This window comes from Biomphalaria glabrata, chromosome 14 (genome assembly GCF_947242115.1).
Source record: "Biomphalaria glabrata chromosome 14, xgBioGlab47.1, whole genome shotgun sequence".
Lineage (NCBI taxonomy): Eukaryota > Metazoa > Mollusca > Gastropoda > Planorbidae > Biomphalaria > Biomphalaria glabrata.
In genome coordinates, this window is record NC_074724.1 from 22,309,520 (window position 1) to 22,327,800 (window position 18,281).

At 34.0% G+C, this 18,281-nt stretch overlaps 1 protein-coding gene across 1 annotated transcript; it reads right to left on the minus strand.

Moving 5' to 3' along the window:
- Positions 1-467: 467 nt before the first annotated feature.
- LOC106071885 (beta-1,3-galactosyl-O-glycosyl-glycoprotein beta-1,6-N-acetylglucosaminyltransferase-like) lies at positions 468-7,388 on the minus strand. The gene is made up of 6 exons (XM_056009629.1): positions 6,550-7,388; positions 6,311-6,355; positions 5,323-5,403; positions 3,841-3,980; positions 2,760-2,879; positions 468-915 (listed from the first exon to the last, which is right to left on the minus strand). The coding sequence occupies exons 1-6, from the start codon at positions 7,386-7,388 to the stop codon at positions 725-727; spliced, it is 1,416 nt and encodes a 471-aa protein (XP_055865604.1). The 3' UTR covers positions 468-724.
- Positions 7,389-18,281: the final 10,893 nt, after the last annotated feature.

An 18,281-nucleotide genomic window follows, 5' to 3' on the forward strand; every position in this document is an offset into this window, starting at 1 on the left:
ATAAATCTAAAATGTATTTATTGTTCTGTTGACGGAATTATTTGGTTTAGATGAAGAAGCCAAAATCCTACTAAAACTTTTTCATTCTCCAAGTTGAAATTACAACAAAATAAAACACACAATTGAATTGCATCAATAGATTAAAATAAGTAGACTTTACATGAAGCTTGAAACTCATTAAATCAATCACTTTTTATGGGTCTTTGAGCAGAACCCTCTCGAATGGAAAATAAAGCAAACACTTTTTATTTCTTATTAATTCCCTTTCATTCTCCAATATCCTTTGTAAAACTGACACATATTTTCGAGAAACTAATGTTTCAGTAAACTTTCATTTGTTTCTGGTGATATATCTCAATCTATAAGTAGTAAAAAGATTTTTAAATTAAAAAAAAAGAAATATCTCAGTACGCATTGGGTGTTCTATTGGAGGCATGTTCGGAAAGTAGTCAGCAATTTTCTGGCAAGACTCCTTTACAATTAAGTACCAATAACTTGATGCTGCAGGGCATTATTTTACTTTACCTGAGAGACAAAATGATTTACAAAGTTAAAACAAATGAAGTATTTGCATTTTTCTAAAAAAAACAACAACATTTTATTTGTATAGTAAAAAAAAGGTATCTAGAAGAAATATAATTTCAATAAACTTGGATCCCAAACACAATTAGAAATGTTTCACGCTAAGTTATTCCGTCAAAAACATTTCATTGGACTTGAGAAACTACGTGACCTGGTTGAGTACAAAGCCCAGCTGACTGTAGTAAGTTGAGTTGAAAACCTTGACCCCGCTCAGCTCATCTCTTGTGTTATTGTAGATCATTTCCTCCAAGCAGCCGATAGCGATTGGATCCTCCCACAGGTAGAACTTGTTGGCGAACATGTGTTTAGCGCGTCCAAGTAGCGGCAGGTCTCCTGTTCAAAGATGTTATATAATAAGAATCTATTGTCTAATAAAAAATAAAACTGTGTCGAGATACCAGAAATAAGTCAATAGAATGTGTACATTGACTAAAACAAAATTGCTTCAACAGATACAAATCATATAACTTTGATCAACTTATTTTGTCATGTGCATCTAATCTACCTAATCAACACACTGAAATATCGTGTAATAAAGAATAAGATATCTTAGTTCTAGACTAAATCGAATTTGAACAAGAAATCTTAGGGACTTAGACTACTAGACTAAGTCGAAATGACCTGAATCTACTAAAACTGTGTAAAGAAGAATTGTTTCTTAATCTCTAAATTCTACTTTTGCAGGATTTGTAGTGAATATTAAAATATTAGGACCATGATTTGGACTATACCCTTTTGACACTGCAAGAGTGAGAGAGAGAGAGGGGGTGGGGGGGGGACAGACAGACTTTTTAATTGAAAGTTTTATGTTTATGAACCCTATTGACAACTAGAAAAGCAAGAGTAAATCAAAGTAATAAATAATGTAGACAATACAATGAATATCTATGTTCATTACAGCATTGGTGGACTGATTTTTTGATCGCTAAAACCACCAACGTTTGACCGAACTGACCATTCGTGACACTTGTCTGCTATTAAAAAAACGTTTATATAAGTCACTGTGATATTGGAATCTTTCGTAGTACATTTATTTGGCTGGTTATTCACATTTCAAATATATATATATCTGATCAATATTTGATATGTTCCCCAAAATCTTCTCTAGGTACCAGTTAAAAAACAATTTACTGACCAGAAATAAGTCAATAGAATTTGTACATTGACTAAAACAAAATTGCTTCAACAGATACAAATCATATAACTTTGATCAACTTATTTTGTCATGTGCATCTAATTTAAATAAAAGACTCATGGACTCATGATGAATATGTAATTAAATCTGTTAGACCTTCATTTCAATTCTAGTCACTGAACTACAGTTAGCCCTCATTTCAATTGTGGAGATATAATCTCCCAACATGACTAAGTGCTGCATAACTTTTTCGCCAGTTCTTTATGAAGGTATTTCAGTCACAAACTAATTTACTATTTGAATGTAATAAAAGAGTGTCAAACTTGGTCCTAACCTTTGTCGAGAATAAAATTTTCATAACCCTAATACAATTCATTAATTATATTCTTTTGGACCAGCTCACATCCCAATTACAAGAAACAAGACGCCTATTATAAGCTATCTTGACATGACCAACGCAAATTTTTTAACTCAGAACCGGACACAACTTGAATGATACAACATATGTTCTGGAAGCTAAAAGCAACACCTGCCCTTGTGGAGCATCACCAGAGAATGCTGACCATGTCCTCCAAAGCTGCAAACTATATCGAGAGCCCCGAACAAGACTCTCGCCCCAAAACCCTCATATAGAAGAAAAACTATAAGGAGAACTGCCTGATTTGGAAACCACTTCGCAGTTCATCTCAGATATAGGATTACTGATCTGGAAACCACTGAGCAGTTCATCTCAGGTATAGGATTACTGATTAAGAAACCACTGCACAGTTTATCTCAGATATAGGCTTACTGATCTAGAAACCAGTGTGAAGTTTATCTCAGATATAGGCTTACTGATCTGGAAACCAGTGTGAAGTTTATCTCAGATATAGGATTACTGATCTGGATACCACTGCACAGTTCATCTCAGATTACTGATCTTGAAACCACTGCGCAGTTCATTTCATATATAGGATTACTGATCTGAACCCTCCGACATGTAAAATGAGAAGGAAGAAGAAGAAATTAATCATATTCCTGACTAGATATTTCCAAGACTTACCTGTTGATAGTATACAAATGGCTCTAACCCTATGACCAGCGCAGGGTTTTCCTCCCCAATTTTTGAATCTGGTTAAAAATGGTTTGATCATGGAGTCATCGTTGTCCGTCTCCGGAACACCTAGGTGAATGTGATGAGATGGCTTAGTTTTGAACCAGCTCTAGAAACATTTAAATGTGGCCCTAACTTGTACAGATAAACGCAATTGTATGGAAGGTAAATATTAAAGAATATTTGGTTCAAATGTGTTTCAAAGGTTAAGAACTAGCCACCTGTTACAAATAGTTCAGGTCTTCTTTAAAATGGTCTAGCTGAACTAATTGTCGCCTCTAGTAATGCTCCCTCTATTTTCTCCCCTTCTGACTTTCACCTTGGCTGTTCCTATCTATACCAGAATGAGGAAACAGAGACGACTTTGCTTTCATTATACTCAGTCATCTCGGTGGTTGACGGCCGCATCTTTGTCAGACATTGATGAGATAAGCTGGTCTTAAAAATAGTTTTCCTGATTCTTTGGCCAATCTGAAGTGGTCAGTTCAAATTTTTAAATAGCAATTTTTTGTGTGTCTAATTATCTTTCTAGGTGCGTCTTTCTTTTTGTATAGTCCATCTTTTATACTCAGTGCGCTAAGGTCCAATCTCTTTTCAGGACATGGGGGTGTTGGAGGTGTTGGGGGTGTTGGGGTAACTGGGAACGTTTTCGTTTTGTTTTGAAGTGCTCAACAAACACATTAGTCGAGTCAGAATTTGAGAGCCATTGATAGGAGAAAAAAAGGTTACACAGCCACAGCTAGGCAATTTTATTGGATTGATCTGATTTTAATCCTTTTTTAAACAACCTCTTACATAACAGGTGGGAATAGTCTTATAGTAAAAGATATTGGTGAACGAAATAATAATATATATCGAATTACTCTTTTTTTTTGATGTTCTAACTATAGTGTTTTACATTCTTTATTCTATTGTCTGCACCGAGGAAAGCAAATTAATCAATTATATGCAAATTATATTAATCAAAGTATATGCAGTCCAAGTACATAGATAGATTCCAAGCACAACTTATTGTTCCAAGCGAAGTTACCTTTATATGTTCCTCGAATTCCCAACTGCGGATTGTGGTTTAAGGTGCTGAAGAATGTCTCGTCTGGAACGCTTGTGCTTTTGACCCAGTCCAGCAGATCTTTAGCCGTTTGATGATGTAGTATGTAATCTACAAAATCTCTGAAAAATGGACAACGTAAATATTGGCCCGAACTGCACAGTCCACAGCAGCACTTTCAAAACTTAAAATAATATGGAAAGACAAGGGCTTAGCCCTTGGCACCAAAATCAGACTGATGCGCTCCCTGGTCATGGCCACATTTTTATATGCTTGCGAGGCTTGGACGCTGACTGCAGAGCTAGAGAGGAGGATCCTAGCAGTGGAGTTGAGATGCTACAGAAGGATCCTAGGTATCACTTTCAAAGACCGCATCACAAACCAAGAGAAAGGGTTACTGCAGCCATTGGAGCCCATGATGATCTGCTAACGGTCGAAAAAAATTACAAGATTTCAGGACTCGCAAGGACCTTTCTTCAGGAAAAAGAATAAGAGACAGAAAGAGAAAGTGATGGGAAGACAACATAAAAGATTGGCGGCCTGCCATTGAAAGAGGTTCTAACTAAAGCAAACGACAGAGAAGAATGGAGAAAGACAGTCTACGAATCTTGATTGTTGCCCCAATGGCCCAACAGACTAAGGCGTCACTAAGGGATAAGTAAAGGTAAAAATGTTGGTTAGATTTGTATGTAAACAGATACATTATTGGAGTGAAGGATTTAATTTATATAAGGAGTGGTTTACGAATGTTTCATGTGGTCAGCACATCCTACCCATTGTAATATTTCCCTTTCCCAGACATACTTTTGATCTACCTGATACCCTAAGTCTCTGATAAGGTGTGTGTATTTTTTTCTTATTTGGTCGAAGCCCCCTCCCCTTTCTTTTGCACTTCTATTAAACGGCATGCATGTTCTGTTCTGTTCCATTAATTTTTTTTTTGGCCAGTAAATTCAAGTATCTGTTACTTTGAATTCAACCTCCCTCTTTGAAACGCGCTATCCCCCTTTTAAACGCGATAACAAACTAACAATGTATGCATCAATCAAACCACCTTGAGCAATATTAATATACAACTCACTTATTAGAGAATATAAAATGTTGAGTATTTTTTGTCATCCAGCCCCAGGGGCAATAGAGACGTCTGAATAATAGAGACGCAGACCTTAAGTACTCTACCTTCAACTTTTCTGCTGCATCTCCTGGTAAACAAAATAAACCGACTAATTATCCTATAGAACATTACAATATCTTGGTTTCTAATACAACATTAGCCTTGTTGTTATAAAGTCCCGGTCTACTAATTATACCTAACGGATATAAAAGCAAAAGATACATAGTTAATGTTTTGGAGAACTATGAATAGGTATTGTGTTCATTTTATTGTGTTTTGTTGGTTTCAAAACACGATTTGACATAGAAGGTATTTATTTCCATAGTTGTTGTAACGGCAATTTTAGTTACCTGTTGACTGCAATGTGAACTGCCCCTTTAATGGCTGTTATGTTATGTGGTGGATCTGTAGGCAATCGATCGTGATTTATTCTGTAGAAAGTCAGAGAAATGCAAGTTCCAAATACATTTAGATAATAGGGGCAGGGCCGGTCCTAACAATTGCGGGGCCCTATGCGAAACGAATTGCGCGGGGCCTACTCTGGGTAGCGATAAGGATAAGTTCAAAATTAAGATTTTGTATAAGAAAATACATTCGCCTTTGCAATACATTTTCAATAAAGTAATAAATTAATAATTAATTATATTAATTATGAATTTTCCTGAGATTTTCAGAAGATTTCCAATACTTTTTCGTGTATATTTTGCAATTCCAGGAGATTTCTAGGAGGCCTTGGAAACCCTGTATTTATATATAAGATTTAATTTAATAGTTTACACCTAGAATTAGCGCAGGGCCTATGAAAGTGCGGGGCCCACTGCGGTCGCATAGGTTGCAATGGCTTAAGGCCGGCCCTGAATAGGGGTCATACTAAATGGTTGTCCCAATGCTGACCCACACATGCGAGACGTGGAAGACATCGTAACTACATCGGATAATTTTTTAATTTGCGCAGCTCCAAACGACAGTCTATAAAACTCTTAAACTAAAGTAAGCAAGTAGATTGCCCTCTCCCATGACATGAACGTCAAAAGAGTAAACCTGGAGCCTCAGAGCCTCTGGAGACTCAGAGCCCAAACGTAATTGAAGTTTGTGCTTCTTAGAAATAATACGGGCTTGTGATTAGTCTGAAGGTCAAACCTCACGCCGGCATTTTTATGACGAGTACAATGGCCAAGCCCTCTCTTTCAATAATCTAGCACTTATGTTCCCTTGACAGCAGCTTCCGACTCTTAACGGGATGCAAGACACCATTCATGCTCTGGCTAAGCATAGCGAAGATTCCTTTGTCGGAAACATCGGTCTGTAGGAAATATGGCAATGAAGAATCAGGCAAACGAAGAATGGGAAAAAGAAATGCCATCAGAAAGGATTTTTTTTTCCCTGTGGCAAATTCATATATTATATTCTTATACTCGTTAAGACAGATCATTAATTTGAGTGTCAGAAAAGCTTATAGTTTTAGGAAAAATAAAAATAGAAAACAAAATAGAAAGCATGTGCAATTATGGCAGTTAATTAATGATTAAAGACTTTTCCTGTCATTAAAACAACATCAGAAACAAAGAAATTATTACCATTTTATTGTTCCTTCCAAATCATTAGCTCCTCTATATGACTTTAAGATTTGAACCAATTCCCAATTTGTCCTGAGCGGAAATTCCTGACCTGTCAAATTGATGAAATACTTCCATTTTCGAAACCTCCAGAGTTGCTGCATACAGACAAGTTCTGGCTCCAGTACAGTGTACGTTCCCCAATGAACTGCAAGGCGCTCAGGGGAGATAAAAACATTCTCAAAGCATTTGGCTATGGCCGACACAGCAATGAAGAACTTTTGGTCGGATTTCTTATCCACGTGAATGCAGTAGTAGTTCTGAGGCCTGTAAATGGCTCTGAGAAGCCTCTCCACCATCTCAATATCTTTGTAGATTATGAGTGAGTACGCGATTGGGAAGTCCTCCTCTTCTTGAGTCAACTTGCAAGTGACGTATCCTCGGGACTGTTTGAATCTCGGGCAGTCAGTGGTGAGATTAATGTAGTATTCGTTAGATAGCATTGTCCAGCTTGTTTGTTTGATTTGGTTTAGGGTGTGATTCATGAATGCTTTGTCGGCTGAGAAAAGTTTACTACACTGAATGTTCTTGAGATGAAAGATGCTGTCCATGGTGTCCTCTGGCAATCCTTGGCAGGTCTCAGCCTTGGTCAACCATCTTGATTCAAACGTTTTTGAAATCCCATTTATCAAAGAAGAGGAGGCGATGGCTTGCAACATTTCCAGAATTGACGCGTTTTTGGTTAGGTATGACCATTTTTGATCAAGGCTTGTGCTTGAATAAAAAGTATGCCATAAAATGTTTAGTAGAAATACTATCACAGCGATCGCCAAAACAAGAATAAAAAACATCTTTTTCATTATAAAAACGAATTGCTCTTATTCTTCCAACTGTATAAGACGAAAGGGAATCTAGTCTTCTAGCGTACCTGCTGGAACTGAGATAAAACAAATATTTATAAATTGGAGATTTTGACGATGAATTTTAAACACAGTAATCTTCCCTATAATCCTATAAGTAAATAAAAGTAGAAGGAAAGAGATTTTAAAACCTATAGGCGAACTAAACAATGGATGGCTGCCTGGTCGTGCGGCTTGGGCGCTGGACTGTCGTTCGGATTTATCGACGGTCGAGGGTTAAAACCCTAGGAAGTAAACTATCTTCAACTCTGAAGGAACATCCGAAACATGTAAAACATTTTACATTTTACAATGCCAAAGACGCTCTAAAGGAAGAGCACGGTTGCTAAGTCATAAACAGTATTTTGTGCTAGAAGCCACAATGAAACTTTGAAGTTCGATCCTTTCAATTCTGAAATGTTTATTACAATCTTTTATACACCGGATACACCGCTAGCCTAGTGGTAGTGCCGGCAGTTCAAGCGATAATATGAAAAAGTACTAATTAATTGTTATTTTAAATTATGTTCAACTTTTTTGCATAGTAAATAGATTTTTTCTCATTACAAAAATTTATTTAACATTTTTTTTATAAATGTAGTATGACAGAAATTACATAACTTAGCAATAAAATTGTAAAAAAAAAATATTTTTATTAAAAATCTAAAACCATTTGCATAAATTTGTAAAAAAATTGTTAAATTATCATCTCTCTTACTAAAAAGGCCTCCAGTGTTTATTATTATTAATAGTGAATAGTTGTAAAATGGTGTATTTTTATGAAAAAACTGATTGCATAATTGATATAAAAAAGTAGCTGTTGCATCAGAACTTTGAATGATCTAAAATATCATGATGTCCGATTATCATTTTCTCTTCTAGTTTCTGAGATCTAAACGGGACAAACGGACGGACAGACAGACAGATGGACAGACAGGCCACACAAAACTAATAACTTCTTTTCCCTTTTCGGGGGCCGCTAAAAATGTTTCGACCAAGAACTAGTGAATAAAATGTTCACTAATCAACTAACAAAACAAATTTTCACTAATAAACTTACGAAACATATTTTCACTAATCAACTCACGAAAAACATTTTTACTAATCAACTAACAAAACAAATTTTCACTAACCAACTAACGAAACAAATTTTCACTAATCAACTAACGAAACAAATTTTCGCTAATAAACTAAAGAAACAAATCTTCACTAATAGCTGTGGACAATATTTTCACTAAGAGTAAATGAATGAAAATTTCGTGAATTAATGAATTAAATGTATAACAAAGATAAATCAAATACACATTTGAAATCATTCACTAACCACTAATGATTTATTTTATAAACATTGAAATGTGAAATTTATATCAAAGAGCATTAAACAAACTGATCACATTTGTCATTGAGCTCAAAACTATTTGGAATGTCGACTGTTTGAGAGTCCAGGAATAAGACAGGGTAGGGAGGCAGAGACAATGGGAAAGAAATATGTCATTTCAATAAACCTAATCAGAAAGTCTATCTTCGCCCATTAGATAGTCTACACCCCTCCCCCCCCCACCCCGACCAACTTTTTAACCCAATTCTCCCTCAACAAGTTCAAAAAAATAAAAAGTCTGGACTTCATGATATTTATCTGAAAGCTTTATTGCTGTTATAGGTATCCAACAAAAACGATCTACATTGCTGATAGTTTTATAATTTTTAGCGGCCTCCGAACGGGGAATAGCAGTTATTAGTTTTGTGTGAGGTGTTTGTGCGACTATCACGTCCGTCCGTCTGTCTGTTTGTTCCATTTAGATATCAAAAACTAGAAAAGATTTTGAAAATCCTATATCGTGTTATTTTAGATTTTTCAAAGTTTTGCTGCAACGGTTTACTTTTATGAAGACGAAATGTTTAATAAAAAAAAAAATAAAAAAAATGCAAGTGTTTTTTTTTTAATAAAAATACACCAATTTAACTATTCACTATAAATAATAATAAAAAGGGGAGACTATATTAATGAATGTATGATCTTTCTGTATATTTTTAAAACACATGTGAACAGTTGTTTTTATTTCTAAAATAATATAAACAAGATTACAAAGAGATTTTTGTTACACAAACTCAGAGGCGGCCCCCGTCGAAGTCGGATCCCTGTCGGATCTGCATATTCGCAAATAATATTCAAGAGGTGATTTAATTTTGATGTAAAATGTTTTACATGTTTCGGATGTTCCTTCAGAGTTGAAGATGATTACTTCCTAGTCCAAACCTCCCGCAGGACGACGGGGGATGGGAACGGGCAGGGATTGAACCCTGGACCATCCATAAATTTGAACGACAGTCCAGCGCGAAAACCGCACGACCAGGCAGCCATCCGATGGTCAAAAGTAATAATGTTTCAAAGATTCATTTGCCGTAAATTTAAATTGAAATTAAATAAAAAATAGTAGATTAGTTTTAGTATATCAAAACATTACAATATTGATCAAAACGTTTGGAAATGAAAATCTACACTTTTTTTTTACACTTTAAGTTTAGAAATTGAAATTCTACATCTTAATCTAGTCTATTTTAGTCTAAACTAGATCTAGAAATTCTAGATATAGACTCTAAAATAATTTTAATTAGAATACAAATCCAGATCTAGATATAATGTAATAAAAATCTAGATCTAGTTTAAAAAATCTAGATTAGATCTAAATCAAGATATCATTCCTTTTTTAAACGCGAATCACATAACGAGGCTTAATAAACATTACTATACCGAGTTCTTTTTTCATTTCATTTGAAGAATTAATTCCATATAACGTCAGAGGAAAAAAAAAGCACTACGTCACACGGCCTAGCTAGACTAAAAATCGCCTTCATCGATACGAGCCATTTATCGAGTGTTCATTGACTTTGGTGCACCGAGTGCGTTCTTTAAGCATTTCATTTAAAGAATTCATTCCATATGACGTCAAAGAAAAAAAAACAGTACGTCACACGGCCTAGCTAGAATAAAAATCGCCTTCATCATTACGAGCCATTTATCGAGTGTTCATAGACATTGGTGCACCGAGTGCGTTCTTTTAGCAGTTCTTATAAAGAATTCATTCCATATGACGTGAAAGGAAAAAAAACACTACGTCACACGGCTTAGTTAGACTAAAATATGTTTTCATTAATACAAGCAATTTTTCGAGGGTTAATAGACATTGGTGCACCGAGTGCGTTCTTTTAACATTACATTTAAAGAGTCCATTCATATGACGTCAAAGAAAAAAAATTCCATTACCTCACAATAGGCTAGTACCGGTACCATAAAAAAAATGTCTTTATTTACACGAGATATTTAACGAGGGTTCATAGACATTGGTGCACTGAGTTCTAATAGAATTTATTTAAAAAGGATCAAAGCCGCATTGTTTTTGAGTTTTGTCTGTCAGTCGGTCTGTCCGTCATCTTGATATAAAAAAAAAAAACAACAACTAAAAGTTAATAAAAATTGATTAACCTTTATTCTACGTTTCAAAACATCGCAATAATTTTTAGGTATGAACACAATTGAAAAGTTTATATAATAGATTGTTCCGGATGTTTGTATAAATAGTAAAAGAAAAAGAGAGTTTCAGATAAATGAAATACCGTTAATTAAATTTTTTTGGATGGACTCGTATAAAAATTAGATGTACTACAGCCATGTGGAGAGATTTTCATACCTTACTTTGGTGTTTGGATTCTTTTCCTTAAAAATTGGAACATAATATTAACGATAATTAGATTTTTTAATGTTTTAGGTAGAAATTTAAATGTACTGTAAGAGAGTAGTGAGTTAAAATATTTTTCATAAAAATCCGTAAAAACATTATTTCGTAAATGAGAAAGTTATTTGTTTATTAATTAGAAGAGGGAGTTCAAACAATTATTTGGCGTTAGTAGATTTTTAAATAAATTCGGAAATTTCTGGCGACGATTTGTAACAAACAAAATCCGGAACTTTCTTTATCGACTACAAAACTTCTATGTTATGTTTTAGCAAGAAAATTAAATGTCTAAAAAGTAATTTTCAGTAATCAATTCTAGTAAATTACTTTTTTTTAAAGCCCTGAACAACCTATTGTCGATATTTTTAAAATTTGTTTAAAGATGAAAATACGGAACAATTTGATATTGATAACCAAATTATAGTGACGCATTGTCAAATAATATAAGTGTAATATGAGTTAATTATGCGATTTCAAACAATCATTAGGCATAATTCATGTTTTATAAAACAATATCCGGAACATTTTTACAATTAATGAAATATAAGTCAGTATAGAGATTTTGATTTAGCATTAATATGCTATTTACATAAAAAACGGAACAACATATTATTGATAATGTGTTTTTGCAACGTTTAAGCATGAAAATTGAATGTAATATAAATTAGAAGAGCAAACAAACATTTGTTGGGGTTGATTAGTTTTGCACAAAAAAATCCGGAACAATAAATTTTTAGATACTTAAAACTATTGTGATGTTACGGGAGGAACATTAAAGTGTAAATCAGATTTTCAATAGCTTTTAGAGTTCTAGTTTTTTTAATCTAATCGTGACGGACCAACAGACAAAACGCACAAAAATAATCTTCTTTTATTCGGATGGGGGCACTAAAGAAAAAATAAATAAAATCTTATTTTTTTAAAAAAGTTTAAGGAATTGGTTTAGCACCTAGCCATATAGCGACGCTACGCTACTGCACAAAAATCGCTGCATAAAAAGTCCATTAAAAAAATGTGCGTGATATTTACATACAAAATGCATTATTAGCCTTTATAAACAAACAGAAATGTTTTCTTTTAATTTGAGCAGCTAGTTGACCAGAAAAAAACATCTTTAACTATTATTTATATTTGTTGTAAACATTTCCTGTACATTTTTTAAATATATTTGACTTAGTGATACTGAAAATACACAACAATTGTTCATCTTTGTTAGCATATTGTAACATTGCCTCCCTTACATTTACGTAATTGTTTTAGAATTGTATTTTTATGAAAAAATCGCTTGCATAATTAATTTTATAAATTAAACGGTTTGCTTTTAGAAAACCAAAAGTAGCCGTTGCACCTAAACTTTTCAAGCCGCATTTAATGATGAAATAATATTTTTCATATCTCTTCTAGTTTTCGAAATCTGAGTGGAACAGACGGACCGACAGACAGACGGACATTTTGCACAAACCTAATAGCGGCTTTTTCCCCTTACGGGGGCCGCTAAAAATTGTATTACTAAATTGTTTTCTGTTATTCAAGCTACTTACATTATAAATAGCGTATTTAATTTTGTTTCAAAAGAGAAATAATAAAGCGTTTAGTTAAGTGCGAAATCCGGCTTTATATAGACGTAGAACTAGCCAGTCTATAGAATGCCGAAACTATAACATCTGATCAGCAAAACATTTCTCAGTCTCCTACTTCCTCTAGACATACTACAGAATGAATTAAGCTGCTTCAGACTAAATGTACAATGTTGATTTGAAGTATTTTTATTAATAATACAACTTTCTTGGAATAATATTTTAATCGCCAATAATTTGTTAGATTTGTATATAAGAAGAAACTAACACATATTTGAAAATAATGAGCAGCCCAAAAGGATTATAAATTACTTGATATTTTATTGCTATCGCCTGGAGAGTTTTACCCGCTCAATATGTACAGTGTTTGGTATTTTTTTCTTTCATTTCTCAAAGAAGACTGCTTGACTTGAGTACTGCTATTTTAAAATTTAAAGAAATATTTGATTATTTGAAAATTGAGACTGTACTCAGTATAGGCTAAAGAAATAAGAAACTACAAATGTACAAATGTTTTATAGTAATTGAACATCGAAAATAAGAGCACTCTAGTCTCATAATTATTATTTTGCAATTTTTAGATACATAATTTAGAAAGATCTAGGTAATTAATCTATTTAAATGTACATACGATGATTAAAAGCAAACGTAAATTATTTCGATGTAGGATTTTCGAAACATTATCTCAATGGAAACTAACTTGAAATGGCTTTATTTCATATATTTGCTGTTCTGTGATTAATAGCCAAATTAATTAAAAATCCGAAAAAGGGTATTGCATTATTTCTAAACTTTGAAAACTAAAGATCATTACTTTTCTAAGACAAAAAAGATTGGGGCGACTTCCCCTAGAGCTTGAAAAAGAGTTACGTACATAACAATCTATATATATATATAGGTCTGTGATCTGATCATTATCGGATAAGAATTTGTTTCCGTTTTCCAGTCTTGGTCAAATGTATATATATGTAAATTGATTTGATTCTGCAGTGCTAAAAATTGCACATTAATTATTCTGATTCTAAAAAAAAATACCTAGCTTATCAATACTTGCATTATTTTGTACACCAGATACACCCTAAAAACTAGCTATTTATAGTTTCTAAGCCCTGTATGGAAATCTCCATTATAGCAATGGACGCGCTTCTTTTTAATTCTAACAGTGGATGAGAAACGCTAGTAGAGTGTAGTTTTCATACAGAGTCTGCAGTACGATCTCAACAGCCCTGTTATTGACTAACGTCAAAGTGGGAGATTAACAATGCTGTGCGGTGTGGATGTGTCTAAGATAAAAGGAAAGAGTGCTGTAGACAAATGTTCTGGATCAATATCTACCAAGATAAACTTGTGTACAATAAATCTTTGATTCCCATTATATATGATGCTAGTTCTGTATGTGTATATATTTAAGCAGAGGTGGCCTGAGAGGAGGGGCTGCTTAGTGGGGCAACAGCCCAAGACTAAATGTTTCTGAATCAATATTTACGTTGATTAAAGACCACTAAATCCAAATATTAGAGGTATAGAGACAAAGTCTTACAAGCGAAATCTTACATGTAGAATAATTACTATTTCAGCACGTAATAACGCCAGGCGGTCAATAGTTACATTACATGTTACATAGGTTAGGGTTGAAAAGAAAACACTTAACTTTTTATAATTACTTTACAAAACAACTTTGCTTAAGCTTTTTTTTTTTTTTTTTTTGGAAATTTTCACTTTTTTTTTGTAGTGTTAAAAGATTTCCATGTCCGATCTAGATATAATATATAGGTCTGTGTTCTAAACTCTTTTGATTGTTGTGCCAACTAGGAGTAGTGTGAATGTAAAGCTCAGATTACAGCTTATTGAGATGGGCAACACCTGTATATAATATTGCATTTTAAAATTATAGGCTAGTGCATTGAATTACAAAATGACACTTAGAATTTTAGCTATGACATTGTTAAGTGTATCTTGAAAATCTCCAACAGTACTATAAATTATCTGCATAGGTTCTATTTTATTTTTGTTCAAAATCGGCTGTTGCATCAAACGTTTTTCTGCATGCACAATCGTCTGTTGTTTCATTTTCCCGCTTTTCCTCGAGGCAGCCAATCATCACACTGTCTTGATGAATGAGAAACTTATTGCTAAACTGATGTGAGTAGAAGAAAAATGGTTTGATGCGGACTTCTGGAATATATCAAATGCTCTTGTGAGGAATTTGAAGACTTAGAAAGCCAAGCTTGTGATTGTATGTGCCAGTTTATCGTTGTTTCTACTTTATTATGACTACATACAATAAAGGATGTTTGTAAAATAATGTATGTTCGAAATGTAATTATTTTCATTTTTTCAGTCCTTGATAATTACATATATTCTAAAAGAAAAATGTATTTTTTCTCCATTACGAGCTTTTAGACCAATGTTAGGAACTTCTTTAAACCATTAAAGTTTTATCTTTAAGGGAATCGCCCCAAAGATGGCTCCGAGAATCTCTGTTAATGGCAACATACACTTTAATAGCTAACTGAAGGGGTACGAGAGTTATTGAGAGATAAAACGGTAATGAAAATATGGTGCAAAAAATAAGCTCCAACATTGGCTCGAATCTGCGACTTGGGAACATTGATTACTTTATCAGTCATAATTAATTAATTTCGATTTATATAGAGAGATAGCACTAGTTAAAGGGAGATAAGCCTTGTGAAGAGAATTAAGCCGTCGCCTAATATCTTTGTAACTAACAAAACATATCTATAAAACAATCTATTTTAATAAGCACCACATTAGCTCAGTGGTTACTCCACTCTCTCGAGGAGGCTTAAGACCTCACTCAAGTTAGAAATAAGTCAAACTACTTTTTTAAAAATTTGCTTTTAAAAAGCCATAACGAAATTGTCCTCCTAGATACACCCTTCCACCCTACTAGACCACACAACTAACCAACCCGCAGCGCATTGAGCAAGTTAAAAGCATACAATTGTGCTAGACAAAATCAATTGTTAAACAATTTTTACAGTTGAACAGATTTATTATTGTTGGTCTAGAGGACTAGATCTATTACAGATTAATTACAGGATTGATTCAAAATGATTAATACAATTACACTTAATATTCGCTTAATTATTTAAAAAGTATATTTATATTTTAGTTTATTTTCCTTTTTGTTTTTTTGTTTTCCTCGTAGATTTGTTCAATTACAAATATCTTTATTGTTTATAAATAAATTCTTTTAAGAAAGTTATCAAGAAAAACCTGATACCTGATAAAAATTAAAATATTTCGGCATTAATGGTCCACTGCATCAGTGGATTAAAGATTTTCTGATAGGTAGAGAACAAACTGTAATAATAAATGGCTCTAAATCAACACCGATAACAGTAAACTCAGGTGTACCTCAAGGAACAGTCTTGGGTCCACTACTATTTTTAATTTACATAAATGATTTACCAAATTGCATTACTTCAGGAACAAAAGTCAGATTATTTGCAGACGATTGCATACTATATAGAACAATAAAAACAACACAAGACACAGATATTTTACAAAGAGAATTAGATGAATTACAGAAATAGGAATTAAATTGGGGCATGTCTTTCCACCCAGAAAAATGTCAGTTGTTAAGAGTAACAAAAAAACTAAAAAAAAATAATTCCACTTATCTTATTCATGGCAAACCAGTAACACAGACTAAAAACGCAAAATACCTAGGTGTTATAATAAATGAAAAACTGTCATGGAATCCACATATTGATGAAACTATAAAAAAATCAAACAAAGCATTAGGATTTATTAAAAGAAATTTCTATAAATCAAATAAGAACATAAAACTAAAACGTTTTTTAACCTTGGTTAGACCAATAAAAGAATATGCATCCTCCGTTTGGGACCCCTCAACTCAAGAAAACATTAAGAAACTGGAACAGACACAAAATAGAGCAGTGAGATTCATAACAAACGAATATTCACATTTGACTAGAGTAACACCTTTAGTAAAATCACTAAATTTAGAAAGCCTTCATGACAGAAGGCTCAAAAGTAAAGTAGCAATCATACATAAAACACTGAACCATAATCTTCAAATATAAAAACAAAATTTAATAAAATACTCTGAAAGACACAAAGATAAAGGCACATTCCTCGTCCCATATGCTAGGACAAATTTGTACAAATACTCCTTCTTCCCTAGTGCTATTAGAGCATGGAATGGGTTGCCTGAGCTAGCCAGGAAAACAAGTGACTTGGCAGAACTTAAGTCATTGGTTAATATGCATGACTAAATGCATGACGCGTAGGACATAATCATCTTCTTTTTTGAAGTAACGTCTGTATTATATAAGATAAGATAAGATCAAATATATAAATTAATTAAAATGCAATTTATAGAGTAATATAATTTTTTTCCGGATGGATGACCCCTGACCTTCTAACCTTTTACCTTTACATATTTTTTTCAAACTACAACTAGTTCAAGAACGTTTACAATTATGATAGAAACACCTGAAAGAAGGACAAAAGGTAAAATTTCAAATTTAATTTTTACTTTTTTACAATATCCAGCAAATGTACTTATTTACCAAGACTGCATTGTGCCAGACATTTGCCTTCTATTTTTTTGTACATATTGTAGTAACTCTAAAGTAAAGACTCAACGAAAAGAGACAACAGTAGACAATGTCTTTATTGACAGATATAAAAGACACAGAGAGACGTGGACTTCAGCTATCAAGTCACAGGGAGTCTTGTTTTACAAGTTACATTTCTACCTAAACATTAATACCGACCACACACTTCCCAGTGTCGCTCCAGGTTCTCAATACAGTTCACAGGTAGCATTAAGGACGGTTCTTAGTTTCAAACAGCTCAGACTCGCATAACCTGCAGATCACTTCAGCCAGATCCAAAACAGTCCTTCCTCTCACCTGCAGATCACTTCAGCCAGATCCAAAACAGTCCTTCCTCTCACCTGCAGATAACTTCAGCTGGATCCAAAACAGTCCTTCCTCTAACCTGCAGATCACTCCAGCCGGATCCAAAACAGTCCTTCCTCTAACCTGCAGATCACTTCAGCCGGATACAAAACAGTCCTTCCTCTCACCTGCAGATCACTTCAGCCGGATCCAAAACAGTCCTTCCTCTAACCTGCAGATCACTTCAGCCGGATACAAAACAGTCCTTCCTCTCACCTGCAGATCACTTCAGCCAGATCCAAAACAGTCCTTCCTCTCACATGCAGATCACTTTAGCAGGATCCAAAACAGTCCTTTCTCTAACCTGCAGATCACTTCAGTCGGATCCAAAACAGTTCTTCCTCTAACCTGCAGATCACTTTAGCAGGATCCAAAACAGTCCTTCCTCTAGCCTGCAGATCACTTTAGCCGGATCCAAAACAGTCCTTCATCTAACCTGCAGATCACTTAAGCAGGATCCAAAACAGTCCTTCTTCTAACCTGCAGATCACTTTAGCCAGATCCAAAACAGTCCTTCCTCTAACCTGCAGATCACTTTAGCAGGATCCAAAACAGTCCTTCCTCTCACCTGCAGATCACTTCAGCCGA